The sequence below is a fragment of the Cucurbita pepo genome, chromosome LG19 (assembly GCF_002806865.2).
Source record: "Cucurbita pepo subsp. pepo cultivar mu-cu-16 chromosome LG19, ASM280686v2, whole genome shotgun sequence".
Taxonomy (NCBI): Eukaryota; Viridiplantae; Streptophyta; class Magnoliopsida; order Cucurbitales; family Cucurbitaceae; genus Cucurbita; species Cucurbita pepo.
In genome coordinates, this window is record NC_036656.1 from 1,859,860 (window position 1) to 1,876,555 (window position 16,696).

Here is a 16,696-nt window from a genome sequence, read left to right on the forward strand (position 1 = left end):
TTATTTGCTGACGTGGTATTATCAACGCGAAAGAGTAATCCGGTAAACCAATGCTGGAACGCCACGTGTCAATATCATTCAGCAAAATCTTGGAATTCATTGGATGAAAAATATTATATCACTATCCTCACATGCATATATCAGAGCCTCTATTTCTAACTCTCCACTGAGAGCTCTCATTCTTCCTCTGTATTCCCCCCATCCGCCATCGTAGGCCCTCCATCCATGGCTGCCGCCGCCGCCGAGATGGCTCTTGTGAAGCCGATGTCGAAGTTCTGTAGCAGGAGGTCTGAATTCGGAAGCCCTAGAACGAGAGCAATTCCATTCTCTTACTCCAAATTCACCGCCATTAAAATGTCTGCAACTACTTCTCAATCGCCTCCGAAGCCCTCGAAGAATGCCAACAAGGCTGTGATTAAGGAGACGCTTCTGACGCCGAGGTTCTACACTACCGATTTCGACGAGATGGAGACTCTCTTCAACACTGAAATTAACAAGAACTTGAACCAGGCAGAGTTTGAGGCTTTGCTCCAGGAGTTCAAGACTGATTATAATCAGACGCATTTTGTGAGGAACAAGGAGTTCAAGGAAGCTGCTGATAAAATGGAAGGTGCTCTCAGGCAAATCTTTGTGGAGTTTCTTGAGAGGTCTTGCACTGCTGAGTTTTCGGGGTTTTTGCTCTACAAGGAGCTGGGAAGGAGGCTTAAGGTATTGGTCATGAACTTTAAGAATGAATTGTTTCTGTGCTTTTGAAGTTGATTTTGGAGTGGTGTGGAATTTTTTTTCAAAAATCACGAAACAATTTGTTAAGTACTGTACTATTTGTTTTGACAGGATGGTCTGTGGCTGTGAATTGTGGTATTTTTAAGTTCTTTATCCTTGAAAATACACCATAGTTTACGTTGAAAGAGTTTTCAAAACAAATGCAGTGGAGACTATAGAGCTATTGTCTAGAATTCAAGTAGATAATGATTTTGTTTTTGGTTTTCTGCTTTTAGAAATTAGGTTTATTTCTATCCTTTTTCTTGGTTTTCTAATCTGCTTTTGTAACTTTTTTTTTAAAAAAAAAAAACTGTAGCTAGTTTGTTATTTAAAAAAATTGAAAATCAACCTTTAAGGATCTTTTTTTCCTTTTGAAATTTGACTAAGATCTTACCATTGTTTAATAAGTGACGAACAAATTGAAGTATGGAGGTTTTATAGAGATAATTCTAAGATGTAAGAAGCCAAAAATCTAGAGACAGAAATTAAGTTTGACTTCGAGTTAGACCAACATTGTATTACAGCAACCAAACTTTAGTTTTCATGTAAGAGAATAGATGGTACGTCATTTGACTGTATAGTTTGTTCTATATTGTTGAATTCTACTGCAGAATGGCTTCTGCGGTTCCAAATCATAAGCTGATTTTCACTATGAAATCATATTTTATCTATCATATTTACTTAAACTTGAGCAATGTGTAAGGAAAATAATCTTCCTTCTTCTATCTCACTTGGCCAATTTTTTTTGTGTTCCAGAAAACTAATCCAGTGGTGGCAGAGATTTTCTCCCTGATGTCAAGGGATGAAGCCAGGCATGCTGGGTACGTACTGATTTTATAACTCTAAACCATACCGTAAGCTTCCTTTATTGATATGTAAGGACACTGCAAATAAAACGTATGAACTTCCGCAGCCATTTGATTTTTGAAAAATAAATCTATAAATACTACTTCCACCNGTTTTTTTTTTTTTTTTTTTTTTTTTTGGTTATTTAATTTATTTGTATGTATGTTTCCTAAAACAAAGCAAAGTTTTTTTTCTTGTTTTTGAAGTTTGGCTAAAAATTAAATGTTTTCTTAAATAAGATGAACTCATTGCAGAGAAATTATGATAAAACAAGAACAGGGTTCAATAACCATGGTTATTGAACTGGCTCTAGTATTAGTTCAATGTTTAAATATTTTGTTCTTGAGTTCAGAACTAAACAATGTTTGAAAATATAGGACTAAAATGTTATAAACATGAAAGTTAAGATATTAAAATAAGTGTCTAAATAATATATTAAGTAAATACGAAGCTTAATTTCAGATCAGCATTACAGTGAAATTGTTTTAAGTTTGTTCATCTTATAACTTAACTACAGGTTTTTGAACAAGGGTTTATCTGATTTCAACTTGGCATTGGACTTGGGATTCCTGACAAAGGCTAGAAAATACACATTTTTCAAGCCCAAGTTCATCTTCTATGCAACATACTTGTCTGAGAAAATTGGATACTGGAGATACATAACCATTTACAGACATCTCAAGGCCAACCCTGAGTTCCAATGCTATCCCATTTTCAAGTACTTTGAGAACTGGTGCCAGGATGAGAACAGGCATGGCGATTTCTTCTCTGCATTGCTCAAGGCACAGCCTCAGTTCCTCAATGATTGGAAAGCTAAGCTCTGGTCCCGCTTCTTTTGCTTATCGGTAATTCGCCATTACTCGTCCTTCCCAATATTTTAGTAGAATTCTACACTTGACAGCAACTAATGGAAAGAATAATGTTTTTGTGACAATCTGTTCTTCAATGCCATGCTTATTTACTCAAAAACTACTTTGTTTTCAAGAAGTGGAAGACCAAGTAAAGAAAGTATTTGTAAAAGTTACCAAGCCAAAAATAAAATCATTGTCAAATGAATCTTTTGCTTCTGAAATTTTGATATGTTGTTTTGTCTCTTGATGAATATTTTGCAGGTGTATGTGACAATGTATCTCAATGATTGCCAAAGAACAGCATTCTATGAAGGAATTGGCCTTAACACTAAAGAATTTGACATGCATGTTATCATTGAGGTAAGCTTGTGATCTAGATACATAGTTCATTCATACGCCATGTCTGAGAAATATTCTGATCTTCAAACAAAAATTCAATGAAACTGTTAAATCCTCTTCTAGTTATCAACAATGTCTATCTGCCTAGTTAGATGAACAATATAGGACTGAACTGTTTGATAACCAAACTCATATTACTTCTGTAAACACAGACCAACCGCACGACGGCGAGAATTTTCCCAGCCGTACCGGACGTGGAGAATCCCGAGTTCAAGAGGAAACTGGACAGGATGGTTGAGATCAATGAGAAGCTGCTTGCTGTTGGAGAAACCAATGAGGGTTCTGTAGTGAAGAACTTGAAGAGGATCCCACTTGTTGCAGCATTGGTGTCTGAGATATTGGCTGCATATTTGATGCCTCCGATTGAGTCTGGATCTGTTGATTTTGCAGAGTTTGAGCCTAAACTTGTGTACTAAATTTTTGTAATTAGCTCATACTCCACTCATCTTTTTAGTATGGTTCAGTTTGAATGAGTGTGATATGTTGTCATGTAATGTTTGTAAAAATATCATCACAAACATTGAGTAACGAAGTGGTCTTAGTTTATAATGTTAATCACCCTCTGTGTTCTGCTTCACCTTATTTTCGTTTCTTAACTTCTAAGCATTCTTTTCCAGTACTAAATTCCTTATTAATCTTCTTAAGTTCAATCCACGGTTAGGATTTAAACAAAGTTCAATCAATGGTTGGGATTTGGACCCAAGATCGAAGTCTACTAGAGGTGTTCATATAACCCGACCAACCTCAACTATCCAACCACAAACCATAAAGGTTGGAACAAAAAATTTGAGTCGGCTTGCTGATTGACTTTTTTTTTTTTTTTTTTCGGAACGACCTCCTTAGTGACTGCACAACTTTCAAACGCTTCTCCACCTCGACCGGCAGCCTACGAACACCTAAAAAAGAAAGAGGAAAGGGGTGAGTATAAAAATACTCACTAAGCAACCTATTTGTAGGCTCTCATCGCATCTTTAACCTAGTAAGCATCCACGAGCTTTACTCTAGGCTCTAGGAAGTTCGGACCTAGGTTTCAATGCTATCTAAGCAACTGGGTACCCCAACATTCTGAGCGAGTCTTTGGATTGAAGTGTACCCCTACGGTATGTACTAGTTTTTCGATCTTTCTTTTCTATGACTTAGGTGGTGGCTTGTCTTGCTTATGCAATGAATGACCAGTGTTCTAAATTGAGACGTGACCTCATAAGCTGCGAGTCATTATGGCTAGATCTGAATCTGAACATCATCCATGGGGTTAGCTGACGAGTCCTCCCACGAGACCATAAAGTCGCCAAAGTTTGGGGGAAGCGATCCCCCATGTGCCGGTTAGCTACTAGGTTAACCTACGTGGTCCCACACTCCCCCGGTCAGGGATGGGTTTACAGCACAAGAGTCCTGTTCATGAGACCCCGGGCCATTTTCACATTTCGCGCTACCCTAACTGGCGATGCCTTGCTCCACGGTACTACTACTAGAGTAGAGTCTCGACGGTACAATATCGGAGTAGAAAGGGTAGTAGACAAACTGGTGACACTATTCACACCGTTATAGTCTGATGAGCTACCTTGGTCGCCCTTGGTTTTTGTGGAGACCTACGAGATTCTTAAGGGCTTCTAGGCGGTTTAAATCTCATCTCTTGTTTCCAGAACTCGAGGTTAGCTCCTTGGGTCAAACCAATCTCTAGGTGCACATAAGTCTAAACCTCTTATCGCTCACAATCCTAGGAGTGCAAGGTCTACTCAAAATGTACTGACCTGAGTCAACATGTAAACGGTACTAGCTATAGCACCTAATCTCAATTAAGTTCTCTCATGCATATTTTGGTAGAGAGATATTCTTATTCTTATCGATCACCTAAGCACATAATCCATGATTTAAACTTTAACTCGGTCATATCTGGGGTTTGAGAAGATCTATTGGGTTTCTAAGGCGACTAGGGTGATTATGTGGCTTAACGTGGACTTCTAACTCCATACTATTTTGTTTTGACTCCTCGAGTGTTTTTTAGTCTGGGAACTTGGGTCTAGACCCTCTTACCGTTGCTCACGCTCCTAAGGAGATCAGTCTATTGGAGATGTGTAGATAAACACGCTCTATAGGGATAACACAAAGTCAAACATTGGGAGCTAACACACATACAAGCAAACAAGCTCAACGGAGAGATAAGATCCATCGATCCCCCCGGGAGCATAGATCACAATAGCCCATCATCCTTTCAAAAACAAATGTTTATTTTAGGTGTATTATTATCCTAAACAAAACCTTGAAATTACCCACGCGAAGGCAAAAGATTTTCTTGTGAAGAAAGAAATTGAAGAGTAGAGAGAAGTACAAAGCTCGGTCGTCTTCTTCATAAGCTCCACTTTTTCATTTCCTGCTCCACAGATCACCAATCGAAACTCGCTCTCGGTTAGGGCAAAGAACCAGAAACAATGAGCAGCATAGGCACTGGTTACGATCTTTCCGTCACCACATTCTCCCCCGATGGCCGTGTTTTCCAGATCGAGTACGCCGCAAAGGCCGTCGACAACAGTGGGTATGTCTTTCTTTTTTTTTTTTTCTCTTCCCCTTCTTTCTTCCATGGACTTTCCCTGAGGTAGTTAGGGATTTTGCGATTTCCTTTTTATGTGAGCTGGGTCTGGAATTCGTTTGCAGGACTGTTATTGGAATCAAATGCAAAGATGGAGTCGTTATGGTAAGTTCTAGAACGCTTTTGAGTGTGTTTCCTCTTGTTTGTGGTTTGTGGTGGAGTGTCTCTCACGTGCGAATCTGATGGGGGGATTATTGATTCAGGGCGTGGAAAAGCTAATTACCTCGAAGATGATGCTTCCTGGTTCTAATAGAAGAATTCACGCCGTTCATCGTCATTCTGGCATGGTATTTCCCTTGTGCTTCCCCATCACTGCTTTTGAATTCAAGTAGTCTTGTATGAGGGTTTTGATTTTTTTTTTTTAAAGCTTTTATTACATAATGGTCGTAGATTACTGATTAAGGAGGGTGCCTTGACTGGGTGGAGACTTGCATATGAATAATGGAATAGAAAAGTTCATTTTCTTGGATCTTCTCATGTTCAAGTGTTTGAAGTTTAACATATAGCAAGAAGTGAACTGTAAAGCTACATGGGCTTGCATTCTAATCTTTTTCTTATTGATGTACTTCGTCATTCAATAACAGGCTGTGGCAGGATTAGCAGCAGATGGAAGGCAAATAGTTGCTCGAGCGAAGTCTGAAGCAACCAACTATGAAAGGTTGGGACTCCTCTATTTTAGACAGTCTCCAATAACCCACACCTCCCACTCTATACATAATGAAATTTGTTGTTCTGTAAAAATGCATATTGGATATGAATGTTTTTGGTGACGATACTTTGAGTTAATTCAGTTTTCTGCTTATGTTTGAGTATGATTCCTGAGTCCTGATTAAATATATTTTAAATAGAGGTTTACAGTTAACAAGTCTTCTACGATTAAGATACGACATAATAGACGAACAGTATTAGTATTCATTATGTTTTAGGCACAAGTATAATTGTACCAGTAAACCATTCCCTGGGAAACAAAGTGACGATGATTGAATTATTGAACTGTCACATGCAAATGAATTGTTTTTCTCTAGAAAGTACATGCCTTCATGAACTTCTAGCTCTGCATACACGTTAACCATACATAGGTAAAGTGAGATACTTTACTGATGGGAGAAAACAATGAGCACTTTAAATTTAAAAGTGAAGGCATACAGGCCATATAGTCATGAGAAAAGTTATCAATTAATCTAATGCTTTATCTGAGGTTATCTGAGATGTATTGTTGTTTTTGCATTATCCTATTGAATGCTTATCTTGTTTTGTTATGGACTCCTTATGTAGTGTTTATGGTGAACCAATCCCTGTAAAGGAACTAGCTGATCGTGTTGCCAGTTATGTGCATCTCTGTACACTCTACTGGTGGCTCAGGTTTGTCACGATTTCAGTAAGACCTATAGTAATTTGAAATTGCTTCCTTCTTTCTCCTTAAATAGAATTGAAGTTAATGTTGCAGACCTTTTGGATGTGGCGTTATTCTTGGAGGTTATGATAGAGATGGACCACAATTGTACATGGTTGAACCATCCGGTGTTTCTTATGTGAGTTTATGCATTGACATGTTGCAGACTTGTGACATTCAGTTTTAACTTTAATGCTGTTTTGTTCACAGCGCTTGCAAACTACTTATGCACATCTATCACTGCTATGAGCTTACATTTTTTTGTGGGTTTTTGCAGAGATACTATGGCGCTGCAATTGGAAAGGGCAGGCAGGCTGCAAAAACGTAAGATTAAAGATTTACTTGTCATGATTCTTCTTTTGGGGGGATTGACTAGACACTCCTCTGTTTCTATCTAATTGAATTTAATGAGAATGAGTTTTCAAAAATATGGATGCATGACTACTACAATCGGTTTTCACAGTAATATAAACAAATGGCATAAGTGGCAGATGGCTACCTAAAGATGTTTCTGTAGGAGATTCATGTGTAGCTTTCTATGATTGATATGTGAATGCTCATTACTCATAATCTTGGAAAATAATATTCGTATCAGGGATTTTAGTTGTAGAACCTTCTTGCTACATTGCGAATTTATTGACTAATTTATGGTGGATAATGTAACCAATACTGAACTTCCAGAATAATGATTTTGTTGTACATGACCTTTCTGTCCACAGTGGTGCGCAGTGGTGCAAGAAACTATAGAAATTGAGTTATCATCTCTTACCATGACTTTACTGATGGAGGAAAATAGTTGATACAAGTCCAAAGCACCCTCCACTCAAAATCATGTTTGGAAGTAATTTACAAATGTTCAAAGTGAACATTCTCATGTTCGTATTAAAACTGTTATTTAGAAATACTCAAAAAATGAGTACTTATGTAATTTTTCAGCCTAAGTGCTCAACCGGAAGGTTAAAAAAGAACTTTGATTAATATAAAACCAAGAAGTACTTTTTACTGAAGTGCTTACAGTTAAAAAGGACTTTTGTTTACAAGAATGGGCACTTTCTAATACACCCTTATTCATAATAGCTCACCCACCTTTGAATATATCCATCAATTTAACATCTCACTAACAAATTGTCTGTTATCCTTATTCATGATAATTTAAGTAATATTCCTGATCTACAAGAATGCTATGACAGGGAAATTGAAAAGTTGAAGCTCTCTGAAATGACATGTCGGCAAGGGGTCATTGAAGTAGCCAAGATGTGAGTAACTTCTAAGTTGTTGGGCTTTGCTAAAACAAGTGATCGTGTAGTTTGTCCGAGCAAATGCTTGATTAGAATCTAACTCTTGGTTGCTCTTTTGGCGAGCAGTATTTATGGAGTACATGATGAGGCCAAGGACAAGGACTTCGAGTTGGAAATGAGTTGGATCTGTGATGAATCCAACCGCCAACATCAGAAGGTACTATTAATGTTATAGAAGAAAATAAATTGCAATTATTCTTTACAAAATTTTGTTACATGATATTATTAGTATACTAATTCTGTTCTTCATGTCAACATCGATTATGGGTAGCTGAATATTAGCGGTACATAAATTTGATTGTGGAAAGCTGCATCTAAATTCTGAACCGATTACCTTAAACTTAGTTTGCCTTCGGATCTTCTGGAAGTTGTGACAGAAATCTACGGTTCATGAACTTTTTCAGTGGTACATAATTCCTGTGGAAAAAATAGGATGTTATAGCTGCCTACTACTATTAAATCACGTTACGATTTAATGCGAACAATGTAGTTGAAAGTAGTATTAGTGTAGTATGAACATACTATAGTTATAGCTAGTATCCGATTCACGTTGCCCTGAAATACTTTAGTATTAGGGAAGTGGCTCTCTGCAAAGATAGTTCAACCACATGCTTCTTCCATTTTCAGGTCCCGGAGGATCTTCTAGGGGAAGCAAAGGCAGCAGCTAAAGCTGCCCTGGAAGAGATGGATGCTGATTAAGTTAGATATTTTTAGGTGTTCTTACTGTACTGCAATTGCTTTATTTAGTTTCAAGCGTCTGGTTAGAGCACCCTGTAAGAATTTTCCAAGGATTCAGGAACAGATAAACTTATTGTGATTTCCATACTGCTTTATTGTACTGTTCTTAATCAAATTGGGAATTTTCTCCTGTAAGCCAGTAGAAGATCTTGCTCTTAAGAACACAGCATGTTCATCATTCATAAGATTGTCTATTTTTTTTTAACTAATTGTGTAAAAGAAAATATCTTCCACTGTCGCACTTTTCTTAGCATTGGATTTTGTTGTCACACTTAACCTTGGACTTTGTTGTCACACTTAGCATTGGACTTTGTGATTGTGCGGCACTCACTCCTAACACTAAGGAAAGTTAAACCAATTTGTATTCGTGTTGCCTACAGCTGCATATCGTATGCTCAAGCCTCTAACCCCGTTTGAAAAGCGACACTCACTCCTAACACCAGGGAAAGTCAAACCAATCTGTATTCGTATTGCCTACAGCTGAATAACGTATGCTTAAGCCTCTAACCCCGTTTGAGAAGAAAGTTTTAGAAAATGGAGGAGAGATTTTGAAAGTGAGCTTGAAAGTAAAAATAAGAAAAGATTTAAAGCAACGTTATATAACTATCAGCAAAAGGCAATGTAACGACATAAATAACATATAATTTATTAGACATAGGAAAATCATAAACTCATGAAAAGTTATACGAATAACATGCTCCAAATTTCTGTGATGATAAATTTCACCACAGGTTGCAAATCTTTGGTAAACTTTATTAATTACACCAAAAAGTATACAACAAACCAAGGAAAAATCCAACTCTTCTTAAGAAAGAAGGCTATCCATTATCAGAAATTACAAAGTCCTTCAGAATGTTAATACTCTTCAACATCATAAACATCCAAACTCTTCTTCCTAGTGGCAACCAAAAACACATATACAAATCTACCCTTCACACCAAACGCAATACTAAAATCTACTTTACATATGCACTTACATGGAAACATCATGGTGTTTAGCTTGGTCACACCCGTTATAAATCAGTGTCCACGACGATCGTAGCTGCACTTGTCCACATCGACCAACGGTAACAGCGGTTACGAGCAGTGCAATCTTGTTAGGTGCATCTAGATCAATGTCTTTTACAGGGTCGATTAACTCCCGCTCGAAAACAAACAAAGATAACAAGCTGACTGAAACATTCCTTCCTAGTAGCCAGTCGAAAGTTCGAACTTCAGGAATGTAATCGAGCCATTAACTTACCTGAACCATCTGGTCTTCTTCCAACCAAAAATGCATAATCACAGTTGGAAGAGATGGATGTCAGCAATAGAGTAGAAATTTACACCATAGCTAATAAAAGCGACCTAGCCTGACGTATCGATTTCCTTTCCCGGATCATCATCGTGGATATTTCTCCGCAACCTTCTTAACCAGATGTCATAGTCCATTGGATATGGAGTTCCACAAAGACTATCGACATAGTCAGCGAATGCTTTCAGTACTGTCGACATGTCACCAAGCTTATGCTGAATTGACCTCCTTGACCAAGAGGTCTCTCGCCACAATAGCGCCCCCTCAACGGAATCCAGGTCGGGAAAAGCACCACCAGTGGCATAATAAAGCATATAAACTAGGCTCTCAGCATCTGATGCCGAGCAGAGCTTCCCCTCCTGTAGAGCAAGAGTGGATGAGAAGTGAAGATTCAAAGCAGGGCGGTCCCTGTCTTCAAGAATCGCATGTCCCCAGCCGATAAGAACAAAATAAGGTCGTCTCACACCCGATCTCACACAAATTACATTCTCTGGTCGGATGTCTCCATGTCGGATTCCAGCTGAAGCAGCAGTTGAGAGTGCAGACAAGCAGTCATGGCAACACCTTAATGTTTCTTCAGGACTAAATCTGCCACCATTTACCATGTCTGCTACAGTTTCACCAACTGGGCTGGTCACAAGAATAGGCGTGCCACACCATGGGTGGTCGCAGTTCTGACCCGAGCTGGGTCTATGACACCGACCGGGATGAATGATCCTCCCAGATGCACTCAATTGTGGTAGATACTTGCTAGATAGACCTTTCTGTTTCATTACAGTCAACACCCTGGTCTGCCTCTGTACTTGATACCACCAGTTCATATCTTCCCATGCTTCGAGCTGGGAAATTCGAGATCCGACGTAAAGAAACAGACTCTTTCCGGGTTCTTCAACAGGAGAAGCAATATAAAATTGAAGCTCACCAGAAGTCGGGAGTTCATTAATCTGATAACCCTTTTGCCAGTTCGAATCCTCCAACCACAACACGGATCCTACTTCCAACTTTACTATCTCTTCCGACTCAACGTTGATCGAATCTTCCTGAACTTCAACAATTTCAGGGGAAACACTTCGCCGTTGGAACCTAAACATACCATTCCCATTCGATCTCACGTCGCCCAACTGCCTCTCTTCTCTTCTCGTTTGCAAACGAGAACTATGCTCGGCAGCTAGATCCTCAATTGAGTGCGTCGGAACTCCAGCAAATTGCATTATACAATGGAAGGTTGCAAAAAGTATTTGTAAGGCCCCAATATTTCCCCAGTTTGCATTTCCAAGCTCATTCCAGATCCTATCAATTTGAGAAACTGATATTGTAGCATATCGTTTTATCCATTCAGCAGCACATTCATACGCATTATTCGGATCGCACTCCAATCTACTTAAATCTCCTTCAACTTTTATTACTCCTCCATACTGTGAATCGACAAGAAGAACAAAAACAGAGTTTAAACTCGGTGAATAGTTCGATTTGTTCAAGCTTCTTGACAACAGCATGCGGATAGCATAAAAAAGGGCCTTGCCTAAGACAGATGAAGAAGGATAACTCTCATGGTCCACAGCGAGGTTTCCGATATCAGGACTCAGTACAGCAAGCGTAAGAATTTGGCCCCACTTCCCATGGGGATGTCGAGGGTTCTTCAACAGTATGCCAGTGGCCGAAAGACCTTCCAGCTTCCCTGTAGCAATGGCCTTCTCAGCATGGTAAAATTTTAAATTATCCCTGTACAAACAAGCAACACTGAAAGGCAGGGATTGATCTTGACTCCCCCAAAATGCCTCCCACAAACCTTTCACACATGCATGAAGAAAATCCTCAACAGCAAGATAAGCAGTTGCTTCCACGCCATCAGAGGCCGAAGCACAAATAGCACTCGGCATTCGAACCAGCTGCTGAAAGGAAATACCTTCTAGTGCATAGTCAAACTTCTGTAAATCTATCAACTCAAACGGAACATCGAAAACAGACTTTTTGGTTTTAGAATTCTCTAACACTTCTTCAAACCAATCCTCAAGTTTGGCCGTAAAGATTTCACTGTCCAAGAATTTGTAAAGAAACTCGTTCTGGTTTCTAGACTTACTTCCAGATGATACACTGGACCTTTTCGTTCCAGAACCCACGGATTCCTGGTCTGGTGATACACCTGTCGGAAGATGGCGATCAATTAGCCTCAAGCTGGTTAGCAAAACATTGTATAAATTTCAACAAAGCCAATGTGATCACTAAGCTTTGATTGCAACTAAAGCTCACTCACTGCCTAAAAATGTGATTCAGAATTCTCAAAGTTGGCCAGTTTCTTTCTCTCTCAAAAGATAACTAGCTTATAGAAATTTTGATCTTTGTTCTTCTCCCATGTGAAGTATTTGGCTAGATAGGAATAGTGAAATTATCATAGTGGTGGAGAGGTCTTGGAAAGAGGTTTAGGAGATTTAGACTAACACCTTTTTATCACTCAAAGTTTCTGTAATTATCAGCTAGGTTTTATTCATCAAAGGGAAGAAAGGGCTCACTGAGCCAAGATCACTAACTCATACTAATAAATAGAAAAGAACTGTCTTTTCTGTATACTTTTTCTAGTTCCATTGCTACCGCTGATTTTACGCAATCAATCGGATCATATCGATATCCCTTCAACATAACATAAGTCATCGAAAGGATCTCGGAGACCCACCAAAGCACGAAAGCCAGAATCTTTCAGAAAATGGATTCCTATTCGAAGAGTGCATAACCGCATGGATAAGCTCACACTAACCCGTCAATTTTGGATCCAATTCGAAATTTTCCTTGAGAGGTAATGGGAAGGAATTGTAATGTAATAATATCGGTTCATACAGATACAAAAGAACAGGTTCTTGGATTGAAGTTCATACATGACCAGCTGGTGTTTGTACTCCTTTTCCAAGCTAGTCATTTTACGCCCTTGTACAATCTTTTATTTAGCTTAATGAAACCACGTTTTTGGTGACTTACCCAAAAAATATTAATGCCTTTTTATTTAATAAAAAAATTTAAAATCAATTTCAATATCAGCATGAACAAGAAAGTTGATTCAAACTAATAGGCTTAAATTTCATAAAAGAACAATCACACTATAAACCTACTTATATGTATACTTCTCCAAATAAAAGTCCAGAAGGAGATTCCAAATGATCACTTGTAAAGTAATCCAAAACTGTGTTTCAAACGCCCTGTTAGATACTGATTTGGTTTATGATTTTTTTTTTATACGAAACCGAATCTTCATTGAATAAATTAAAGAATACAAAGGCATACAAAAAACTTGATTTTGTTACGGAAAGAATTCAAATAGTTCTTTAAAAGTGAAAATCACAGAAAATAAACGAGAAGAAAATAAGCACGATTTTCAAAACAAAATAGTTATCAAACGACACTCCATATCAAGTCATAGCTTGCATTGTCAAGCCAAGTGTCATGGTCATGCTTGTCCAAGGCATGTTGCCCACGACTGCATGCCGAAACCCTTGCCTTGTACTACTTTATCGCCTCCCTTTACTGCTTTAAGGTTGTATAATTTCCTTCTTGCTTTTCCTAAGAGTATGACGTTTCGGCAAAATCATGTCTACGCCTAGTAGACATGAAATGCCCCAAAATGTACTATAGGGGGATGAGATTAGTTGTCAAATTCTCCCTCCCGAAAAGTTATATACTATTTAAGCCGTTGTTGTTGCCTTTTTCTTGCATGCTATATAACACCGCTTTCAATCTCTCTCTTAACCTTGCTTTCAAACTCTCTTTCGAAATCTCTCTACCCCGTTTTATAAAACCTTCTTCTCAAATCGAGGCCAAAGGCTTGAGCATACGTTGCCCGGCCGTAGGCGACGCGATCTGAAGTTGGCTTGACTCACTCAGTGCTAAAAGTGAGTGTCGCACAATCGCCAAATCTGCTGCCAAGAAAAAGGCGACTGTGACACCAAGCATAATATGCACGAAGGAGCACCTCAGCAACAGAGATGAATGCACGTAAGAGCATACATCCCAGAGAATTGACAAGATATCAAAATGGTTACCCAGACACCAACAATCACGCAAAATTCCCCCTTGACACACTGCCTTCACTCCTTACCATTGTAATCAGAGCGCGAATGGCAGTTCTCAATGCTATAAAACGCAACCTGCTTCAGTTTCAAGAGTTTGTTTCCTATTGGGAAGAAATTTTTTTACAATTCGCAGCAGTTAATTTCACTACCGATTAATCAAACCACAATCAGAAACACCACACCAATCACCACGATTATGAATCAACAATTCAACAAGACTTCCAAAATGAAAGAACGAACCAAAATAACCTAAACTCAGAAACCCTAAATCATCTACCACAAAGAAACCCCCGAATTTTCATCTCAATTCTAAACTCAGTTCGTCAACTCCATATAAAAACTTCCTAAAAAAGTAAACAACAAGAGAAATGAAATACAGAAAGAACCACAAAAACTCCTCACTCACCAGCATGAGCACCGGAATAGAAATCCGATGAACTTGATAGAGAAATTCGGAGTTAGAGAGAGAATTCTGACCTTCCATTGACGAAATATGAAGTTGGGAGTCGAGGACCATTGACCACGAACCCCCTTAATTCCAAAATGAAATTCAAAATCCACACGCTGATTGATTTCACCCTGGTCTTCGATTACGATCCCGGCGAAATTCTCTCTGCTTTTTTTGGGGGGTCCCTCAGTTGTTGGCCTTCATTGAACAACGAACACGAATTTCCACTTCCAAATTCTCTTTGCTTCCGGCGTCCGGTGTCAACCAGAGGATCCGACCCGACTCTACCCCGACCCGACCCATGGTTGTTGGGGGGCTTACAAAGCTTTACGACAAGTCGTTTAAACCTTTTCTTGGTTGCCTTTGTTGTTGGTTGGTCGGTTAAAGTGTATTGGTGTCTTGTGTTTGGTTGCCTTCGTTGTTGGTTGGTCGGTTGATCCTGAATTGTTCGTAATTATATTTAACTAAATCTCTCTCGAGCTACTGAAAGCGTGAAATCTCATTGTTCAAGTCTCGAAGCAAGCCTTCGAGAGAATTAATCATCTACTTACCATATATGGGAATGAGTGAATTTTATATTGTAAAATTATGTTTCCAACGTCCTATTTGGTGAAGTATACCTGACCCAACCCGACCCATGTTTGTGACCTGTATGCTAGAAGTATGGCTTATGAACCTCGTGATATGACACATGCCTAGGTTATGTCTTGAGTATTTATGATGGACCCTTAGTGCTAGAACCATGAACTTATGAACATACGATATTGTTTTGGAGTCATGAGCAAAGCCGAGTAGGCCACCCCGAGAATTTGCATAACCCAAACCCCAAGCCTATCATGCCACTCAACTCATACCCACTTTACATCGTAAGTCACCTCAAACCTCAAGATGCATGGGTAAATCATGATCATATATTTTTCTCTTCTTCAGTGGGATGTTTTGCTTAACAAGAGTCATGACCCATACTATGTCGCCGGGACGAAGAGGTTGTTGGGGCCAACATATGCCAAATATAGAATTTGAATCATGATCTGAATCCTAGACATGGTGCACCAGTGTTGCCTTAGAAGTGAAATCATGATATGCCTTTAGTTAGGTTATAGAGTGTAGTACACTAGCATCCATCATGGACGATTACGAGCCTATAAATAACTACTTATTTATCCGTTTTTATACTCGCTCTACCTTTTACATATTTTTTTTTCAGGTAATGACTAGAAGCTAGTCGAGGACGGGAATAAATCTGAAGTAGATGCCATAGAGAACCAAACCTAGGGTTGAGAGCCTCTACTAGTTTTGTGTTAGTTTTGTCTAGTTGTTTCGTATTCTGTTCCCTTATGTATTTAAACTCAAAACTATGATCTCTAAGGTTGGATGGTGCACGATAGGAATATGTGTTGAGGACTATTGGGAAGAGTCCGACATCGGCTAATTAACGAAAAGATCATAAGTTTATAAGGAATACTATCTTCATTCGTATGAGACCTTTCGTGCCATGAGAGTTGTCTGTGATTCCTAACATGGTATCAAAGTCATGCCTTTAAGTACTTGACCATGTCAATAGAATCCTCAAGTGTCGAATAAAGAAGTTGTGAGCCTCTAAGATGTAGTCAAAAGTGAGTGAAGTGTCAAACAAATGGTGTAGTTTGTTCCCCTTGTTCGAGAGCTCTAGAGAAGGAGTCGAGCCTCGATTAAAGAGAGATTGTTCGAGGGCTCCATAGGCCTTAGAGGAGGCTCTATGATGTACTTTGTTCAAGGTGTGGATTGTTGAGGATTGTTCGGAAGAGTCCTACATTGGCTAATTGAGGAGAAGATCATAGGTTTATAAAGGAATACTATCTCCGTTGATACAAGACGTTTTGGAAAATAATTAAAAGCAAAATCATAAGAGCTTATGCTTTAATAAGGCTTCCTCTACCTGACGCCTCAATCTCTCGAATGCACGACAAGCACCAATTCAAAGAACTAATAGCATACCTGAGCACTCAACTGAAGCCACATACTTAAAATTGTGAGTCGAGA

The 16,696-nt window shown here is 38.9% G+C and overlaps 3 protein-coding genes across 3 annotated transcripts; 2 read left to right on the forward strand and 1 right to left on the reverse strand.

Annotated features, from left to right (window-relative positions):
- The first annotated feature begins 155 nt into the window (after positions 1-155).
- LOC111781371 (magnesium-protoporphyrin IX monomethyl ester [oxidative] cyclase, chloroplastic) lies at positions 156-3,438 on the forward strand. Its single transcript, XM_023661924.1, has 5 exons — positions 156-708; positions 1,519-1,583; positions 2,126-2,453; positions 2,721-2,819; positions 3,011-3,438. The coding sequence occupies exons 1-5, from the start codon at positions 226-228 to the stop codon at positions 3,272-3,274; spliced, it is 1,239 nt and encodes a 412-aa protein (XP_023517692.1). The 5' UTR covers positions 156-225; the 3' UTR covers positions 3,275-3,438.
- Positions 3,439-5,103: 1,665 nt separating this feature from the next.
- On the forward strand, positions 5,104-9,075 carry LOC111781372 (proteasome subunit alpha type-3-like). The gene is made up of 10 exons (XM_023661925.1): positions 5,104-5,391; positions 5,511-5,550; positions 5,649-5,732; positions 6,030-6,103; positions 6,721-6,807; positions 6,893-6,977; positions 7,116-7,162; positions 8,029-8,094; positions 8,203-8,293; positions 8,764-9,075. Exons 1-10 carry the CDS (start codon positions 5,288-5,290, stop codon positions 8,833-8,835), a joined length of 750 nt encoding a protein of 249 aa, XP_023517693.1. The 5' UTR covers positions 5,104-5,287; the 3' UTR covers positions 8,836-9,075.
- A 507-nt stretch (positions 9,076-9,582) lies between these two features.
- Positions 9,583-14,909, reverse strand: LOC111782039. The gene is made up of 2 exons (XM_023662806.1): positions 14,704-14,909; positions 9,583-12,311 (listed from the first exon to the last, which is right to left on the reverse strand). The coding sequence occupies exons 1-2, from the start codon at positions 14,741-14,743 to the stop codon at positions 10,222-10,224; spliced, it is 2,130 nt and encodes a 709-aa protein (XP_023518574.1). The 5' UTR covers positions 14,744-14,909; the 3' UTR covers positions 9,583-10,221.
- Between the last annotated feature and the right edge of the window lie 1,787 nt (positions 14,910-16,696).

What these genes read in the sequence shown, in the direction of transcription:
- LOC111781371 (XM_023661924.1), top strand. Translation starts at nt 226, where the DNA reads ATGGCTGCCGCCGCCGCCGAGATGGCTCTTGTGAAGCCGATGTCGAAG. An exon ending in GATGAAGCCAGGCATGCTGG is followed by an intron (nt 1,584 to 2,125) that starts GTACGTACTGAT and finishes ACTTAACTACAG; the next exon opens with GTTTTTGAACAAGGGTTTAT. An exon ending in CCCGCTTCTTTTGCTTATCG is followed by an intron (nt 2,454 to 2,720) that starts GTAATTCGCCAT and finishes AATATTTTGCAG; the next exon opens with GTGTATGTGACAATGTATCT.
- LOC111781372 (XM_023661925.1), top strand. Translation starts at nt 5,288, where the DNA reads ATGAGCAGCATAGGCACTGGTTACGATCTTTCCGTCACCACATTCTCC. An exon ending in AAGGCCGTCGACAACAGTGG is followed by an intron (nt 5,392 to 5,510) that starts GTATGTCTTTCT and finishes ATTCGTTTGCAG; the next exon opens with GACTGTTATTGGAATCAAAT. An exon ending in GTCATTGAAGTAGCCAAGAT is followed by an intron (nt 8,095 to 8,202) that starts GTGAGTAACTTC and finishes TTTGGCGAGCAG; the next exon opens with TATTTATGGAGTACATGATG.
- LOC111782039 (XM_023662806.1), bottom strand. Translation starts at nt 14,743, where the DNA reads ATGGTCCTCGACTCCCAACTTCATATTTCGTCAATGGAAG. An exon ending in TCATATTTCGTCAATGGAAG is followed by an intron (nt 12,312 to 14,703) that starts GTCAGAATTCTC and finishes ATCTTCCGACAG; the next exon opens with GTGTATCACCAGACCAGGAA.